Source organism: Chiloscyllium plagiosum, unplaced genomic scaffold (assembly GCF_037043375.1).
Source record: "Chiloscyllium plagiosum isolate Xiang-an unplaced genomic scaffold, Cpla_swu_hap1 HiC_scaffold_42, whole genome shotgun sequence".
In the NCBI taxonomy this organism is placed as follows: domain Eukaryota; kingdom Metazoa; phylum Chordata; class Chondrichthyes; order Orectolobiformes; family Hemiscylliidae; genus Chiloscyllium; species Chiloscyllium plagiosum.
In genome coordinates, this window is record NW_028270180.1 from 8,597,193 (window position 1) to 8,604,339 (window position 7,147).

Below are 7,147 nucleotides of genomic sequence, written 5' to 3' on the forward strand. Positions count from 1 at the left end.
AGAAGTAGGCCATTTGACACATCAAGGCTGCTCTGTTATTCAATGAGAACAGAAAATCCTCAACTCTACTTTTCTGCCTTTTGCCCATAACTTGATTGCCTTACTTATTAAAAATCCATGTCAGTCTTGAATATACTTAAAAACACAGCTCTACAACCTCCTGAAGTAAAGAATCACACAGATTCACCACCCTCTGAGGGAAGAAATTTTTCCTCATCTGTCTTAAATGGACAACCCCTTACTCTGAGATGTCCATTGGTCTTTGACTCTTCCATGAGTGGAAATAACCTTTCAGCATCTATCCCATTAAGCTTCCGAAAAATCTTATATTTCAATAAGGTCACCTCATTTTTTTAAACTCCAATGTGTCCATGCCCAACTTACTCAAACTCTCCTCTCAAAAAAATTCCTCCATACCTGGAATCAACCACATGAATCTTCAGTGGCATCCAATGCCAGTCCAACTTTTCGTAAATATGGGGACTAAAACTGTTCGTAAGATTCTAGGTGAGATCTAACTAGTTCTTGTATAGTTTTAGCAAGACCTCCCTATTTTTATACTCCTTTGCCTGAAACATTAAGACTGATGTTCCATTTGCTTTCTCTGATACCTGTTGAACTTCTTGAAATTGTCAAAAGGACATGCAAAATCCACTGTGCTGCAGCCTTCTGCAGTGTTTCCATTTAAATAATATTCAGCTCTTCTATCGTTCCTGCCAAGTGCATAAGTTCACATTTTCCTATAATACATTCCATCTGGGGCAGCACGGTGGCACAGTGGTTAGCACTGCTGCCTCACAGCGCCAGAGACCCGGGTTCAATTCCCAACTCAGGCGGCTGACTGTGTGGAGTTTGCACATTCTCCCCGTGTCTGTGTGGGTTTCCTCCGGGTGCTCCGGTTTCCTCCCACAGTCCAAAGATGTGCAGGGTCAGGTGAATTGGCCATGCTAAATTGCCTGTAGTGTTAGGTAAGGGGTAAATGTAGGGGTATGAGTGGGTTGCGCTTCGGCGGGTCGGTGTGGACTTGTTGGGCCGAAGGGCCTGTTTCCACACTGTAAGTAATCTAATCTAATCTGTCAAGTTTTTGCCTACTGACTTAACTTGTATATATTTTCTGCAGACTCTTTGCATCACCTTCACCCTTTGTCCTCCCACCTGTTTTTGTGGCATTTGCAAACTTGGTGATACTACATTCACTTCCCTCATCCAAGATATTAATATATGATGTAAATAACTGTGACCCCAGCACTGAATTCTGTGACACTAAGCACACCACTAGTATAATTTTTTAACTAGTTGCAATGCTCCAATTATCAGGTATTGGTTTAAAACATAAATTTGTTGTTTAAAATTAAAAGGAAATAATTGTGATATGCTGACATTACACAATGCATAACATTTTATCACTAAGATTTAACCATGAAGTTTAATTTTGCATTGCTTTAAATAGTGCCTTACCTTGCTTCCACTTTTCCACTGTATTTGCATACTGAAGTAAGGGGAGCAGGGAGGTAGGTTTGGGATTCCACAGAATTTCACACTATATAGGATTCCAGAACACCCCCAAAATTTGATAAGCATTGCTGTATCCTTTGGTTTATATCTTGTACAGATTTTGTATTCGCTTATGCTATACACAGTATGACCTTACAGAAATTACTTAGAATTTATACAGCTCCTCTTAAACGTTTCCAATTCGAATTAGTTTGATTGCTGTTGACATACCTGTAAATCGGACCATACTTATTGAAGTTACTTAACATGAGATTGTGCATATTTTTGATACCACCATTTTTCCAGAATGTGTAGACACTGACCCAGTTGCTCCTCCATTCCCCGGGTAACGCATTGTAGGATTTGAGTGTTTGGTCAGAAGATGTATACGGTTCACTAGGTCCTGAATGATTCCTGTGGATGTGAAGCTGACTGCCATTCTCTACAAAGGCAGAGGAAATCTTGTGGTCATAAATGCTGCCAGATACAGAGAATCTGAATCTTCCCCTGATCATTATAACATTGATTCGAACAGTTCTAAATGGGTTCAAGTGGTTCCGTCCTACTGCTGATTATTCCATTCACTCTGGTTTTTATATGTCACATTCAAGGACTGTTTTAACCCTTCTGAATAACAGCGTCACCCAAAGTTAACGAGTAACATTAATCTGTTAGTGGAAGCAAGGCATGACGTAGTCCCACTGGGTGAAAGGTTGCAAGTCTGTTGCTTTTCATATTGTTTTGCATTTTAACTTCTGCATCTGTTTGCAGACATGAGAAGGTTATGTTCAGCAGCAGCATCCTGTAAACCCCAGATAGAGTTAAGTAATTCTATGCAGTTAGAAATGTACTCCATAACATTTGCCATAGGGCCAAAAATTTGATTGTATCACTTTCATTGTCTAATATTTTAATGATTTTCCATACTATAATATTAAAATCTTTATTTGCATAGTAATTATAGCTATTAAAATCTTCATTGGCAACAGCCAAATTTCATATCTCTCAATACCTCACATCTTGCAGCTAATGCAATCAGAGGGAGGGAAAATGAATCAATGAGCTCAACTGTGCCAAGAAAGTGTGATGATAAAGTGTGCCAAATAATTTTGACATTCCCTCCCTTTTCAAGAAAAAAAGAGCTAAATTGGGAGCAAGTGCTTCCAAAGAAATTTCTAGAATTGCAAGTAGAACAGAAAACTGAGAAAAAATAAGCTTTGAGTATCTCAATTACAATGAGTGCAAAATTATATGAAACTAAAATGCAACAATAGCAAAGTATGAAGGTTAATCCAGTTAATAATCTGGCATCTAAACCAAGTTACTTCAGCACTGATCTTTCTGTAACAACTTTGTTGATGACCGAGGTTACCAAGAAGATTTTACTTTGCATGTTGCTCTTTGTTCAACTTCAATGTTTGAAGGCAGTCTTTCTTGACAATACAATTGCCCAAATTATTTCCCACAGAACTATAAACTGCTAATCTGCAATAATAAACAATCTTACTGCTGGTCTTCACTCCCCTATCTCAATTTTCTTCCATTCCCACTCAACCCCTACACTTGCCTCATTGCAATGTACAGCCATTTGAAATGAGACAAAAACTGCTTTCAAATTGATCAAAGTAACAAAGAAGCAATGTAAAAAATAGTGCAAAATTCATTCTTTTTTTTTCGTTTATTTTGTGACCAAGTGCAAATAGTGACAGCTAGAATTAACCTTGGTCATGATGCTATCTTTAATTTCTGAGATAGCTACTAAGGAGCACTAAATCAGTGACAAATGATCAAATTTTAGTATGTTCTTGAGGTTTTTACCTATATTTAGAATGTGGAACATAGAACAGTAAAACACAGGAATGGGCCTTCGGCCCATGATGTGCCAAATTAAATAAATTCCTTCAACCTGCTCTTGCTCCGTATCCCTCCATTCCTTGCATATTCATGTACTTGTGTAAAAGTCCCTTAAATACCCTTCTGGTATCTGACTCCACCACTAACCCTGGCTGTATTCCACACTCCTATCACTCTCTGTGCAAAAAACTTGCCCCTCACTCATTTGAACTTTCTCTCCTTTCACCTGAAATTCATGCCCCCTCGTATTAGACATTTCAACTCTGGGGAAAGGATTCTGACCGTCAACCCTATCTATGCATCTCATAATTTTACAGATTTCTATAAAGTTTCCCCTCAGCTTCCGCTGCTCAAGAGGAAACAGCCTGGGTTTTTCTAGCCTCTCCTTATAGTTCATCGTCTCTAATCCAGGCAGCATCCTGGTAAACCTCTTCTGCACCCTCTCTAAAACCTCCACATCCTTCCTGTAATGTGGCCACCAGAATTGAAAGCAATACTCATAAATATGGCCTAACCAAATTCTTATAAAGTGTGAAAGTAGTAAAAACTTAACCCATCATGCAGCAGTATGCTATTTGACCAAGGTAAAAGGTATCTTGGCTCTCAGCTTTAGTGATAAAATGCTGCTAGAGATAAAGAATGAGGTTGTGTAATTATAGTTTGACAAAATATAGGGAGTATATCTTAAGATCATTGGAGGGAATGCATCTTTAGCTCGTTAGTTTCTCTGTCCTTGAGCAAAATAAAGAGCAGAATAATGGTGATAGCTGCACAGTGCTTATCTTTATCTTGAATTATTGTAAAGTGCAGAATCTAAACAAAGTTGTTTGTATCGTTGTATAAGTATAGGCTGCCTGTTCTGCTCAAGAGTGCTGTGAGACAGTGACAGCTGTAGTTGCTTTTCTGTGAATTCACAAAAAATACAGCTCCTTGAAACAAGACTCAAAGTCTCAGACTAAGTAATTCCTTCAACAGAATCTGGCGTCGTCAGGCAGGATACCAATTAATATGGGATCTGAGAAAATAAAGGAGAATATAGTCCTTGGTAAAAGGGGGACTGTGGCCTAGTGCATCCCTCACAGGGTGGGGGGGGGGGGGGGGGGGGGAAACAAGTGTACAGACTGTCTGGCCAGTGGCTCCAGCTGAGCAAAGACTACTGAAAGGTTGAGATAAGATCGTGAAAAAGACTAAATGTACCTGGGCAGTGAGAAAGACTAAGAAGTGGTAGCTACCCAATTGAAATATGCTAGAGACTTCGAGACTTGTTTTCGACTTGTATTCAAAAGAGAAACACTGGCGACTGCTTATCAAAGATTAGCACATGCGGGTGCCGGTAACAGCAATTATTTCTCTCCTTTTCCTTTCCTGGCCGATGACATCTCTTTGTAGATTACAGAATTGGGAAACTGAGCCAGCAGTCAGTGCCTCTTCGTGAATGGGGATGTGAGGGACCCAGAAGATGGCCCAAAGATGGAAAAGCAAACAAAACAAAGTCAAGTTAGTTAGACATTCCCTGCCATGCACAAAGCCATGCTGACTGTCCCTAATTAGGCCATGCTCTTTTAAATGTGCGTAAGTCCTATCCCTAAGAATTCTCTCCAGTAGCTTCCCAAACAGCGTTGCGAGACTTACTGGTCTATAGTTTCCTGGATTATCCATATTTCTCTTCTTGTACAGAAGAACAACATTAGCTACTCACCAGTCCTCCAGTGGCGAGCAAGGATACAAAGATCTTGCTCAAGGCCCTAGCAATCTCCTCTCTTGGTTTTCTCAATAACTTGGGGTAGATACCATTGGGCCTGGGGACTTAGCTACCTTAATGCTCTTCAAGAAATCCTACACCACTTCATTCTTGATCTCAAAATGCCCTAGTATTTACCTTGAGACTAGGACACTTAATGCATACCAACTCAACTCTTAAACCTATACAAGTAAATATTCACTCATTAACATGAGAGGTTTCAACAGTAAAACTGGACCTACAATAAAGCAATTTTTACTTTCTCATGCTGTCTCTCTGTTCAACAGCAGACTCATCAAGAATGACTGCCATGGACAGGATTTCCTTTTTGAAATACCTCAACCTTGCAAACACTGCTTAATTTCAAAAGCTTTCTTGTAACCTACATTTGACCACACCTTTGGCTACTTTCCTGATCTCTCCAAATTGCTTCTCAGTGTCTGAATGCCTCCTATGGGAAACACATTGGAAGATTTTGCAATGTCAAGTACTATTACATAAATAACTAAATTGTGTTGGGCTGACTGGTTGTCCTCTTGTTGCTAAATTGAGATGGCACACTGTCCACTAATAAAAGGAGCTTTCTTATCAAGGATCATTAAAGCTATTAGTAGGAAACAGCGATGAGTAAAAAGAGGTTACCAGCATTAAAAGCTTCGAAAAATAACTGTGTTCTGACCATCCACTAAGATTGTGCATAGACAGCTGACTGATCTGAGATGGTCAGAATTGAAAGACACCTAATTTTCTGCTGAGGCACATTACAAACTCTAGGACTCAATACTGCATACAATTACTTCAGAACATGACTCTATCTCTCATTTTGATTACAACTACCGCTATTTCATCCTCCGTTATGTACTGCTTCTGTTTTGTTGCTTTATTGTCAGGTGAATGGACCTATTTTCTACTTTTCATTCCTATCAATTATACCCATTTTACATCTCTATCACTCCTTTACCCCAATAACACTCTTTTCCCTTTCGTTCTGGCATCCTCACGATCTTCCCATTTGCTCTTCCACCCCTGTCAATAGCATTAAAAAGCACTATTTTCCATCAGTTTAGAAGAAATGATATCAGGTTTGAAATGTTAACTCTATTTCTCTCTTCACGAATGCTGCCAGCACTTTGCTTTTATTCAGATTTTCTGCATGTGAACTACTTTTATCGGACTAAAATAAGACATTTAACGAATATTTTCCTTTATTATGAAACAGCTGTCAATCTTCAAGAACTCTAATGGTAGTAATCCCACAAAATGTTTAAAAATGGAAATGGATTAATAGCGAAAACATTGTTAAAAGCATAAAGTCCTGTTGCATAATTAGCTTGGGAACGGTCTCTCTCGTATTACTTTTACCTTCAACAAGGTGCAATTTTGGCAAAGGAATATATAAAAAAGATTCCATGTGTTGCTTTCAAAAATATTTTGTGATATGAAAGTCCACCTGTCAGACTTGACATTTGTACATGTATAACATTTAACATGTTATAAACCTATATTTGCTGTTGGGGAATAAAGAGATTTTGTAGGCATTTATATCAAAGAAAACAAATTATTAACTGTGGCAAAATTTATTATGGGCCATAATTCTTTGCACAATGTTGCGCATTCACCAGCATAACAAAAAGTAACTTGACTCACTACTTGTATGAACTAGGATTGCGAACTTTAGTCACATGTATTCCTGGAGATTTAATTTCCACAGATTAGTTTTGCTCAAATAGTTTGCTCAAAGTACTTGCTCAAATGCAATGTCCCATTTCCCATCGTCGGTTACCTAACATGTTTATCAGAGGCAGAGTTTAGTTTGAGAAACTTGGTTGGCGTGGACAAGTTGGACCAAAGGGTCTGTTTCTGCGCTGTATGACTCTAAGTCTGCACCAGTCCAAAACAACCATCTAATTATTCTTATCCCAATTTCCAGCACTTGGCCCATAGCCTTGGCATTGCAAGTGCACTCTACATCCTTCTTAAATGTTATGAAGGTGTCTGCCTCAACTACCCTTACAGTTCCAGATAGCTTGTGGGAGGTTGTTCCAGTCCTTGAAGAAT

The 7,147-nt window shown here is 38.9% G+C and overlaps 1 protein-coding gene across 3 annotated transcripts in view; it reads right to left on the reverse strand.

Moving 5' to 3' along the window:
- Positions 1–2,040, reverse strand: part of LOC122542498 (cholesterol side-chain cleavage enzyme, mitochondrial-like) — a 40,618-nt gene extending 38,578 nt beyond the window's left edge. For 2 of the 3 annotated variants that reach the window (XM_043680286.2, XM_087981948.1), the window contains exon 1: positions 1,726–2,040. In XM_043680286.2, the coding sequence (XP_043536221.1) occupies positions 1,726–2,009 (284 nt within the window). In that variant the 5' untranslated portion in view covers positions 2,010–2,040. The remainder of the gene's footprint in view (positions 1–1,725) is intronic. The other variant, XM_043680285.2, reaches the window with a different exon arrangement.
- Between the last annotated feature and the right edge of the window lie 5,107 nt (positions 2,041–7,147).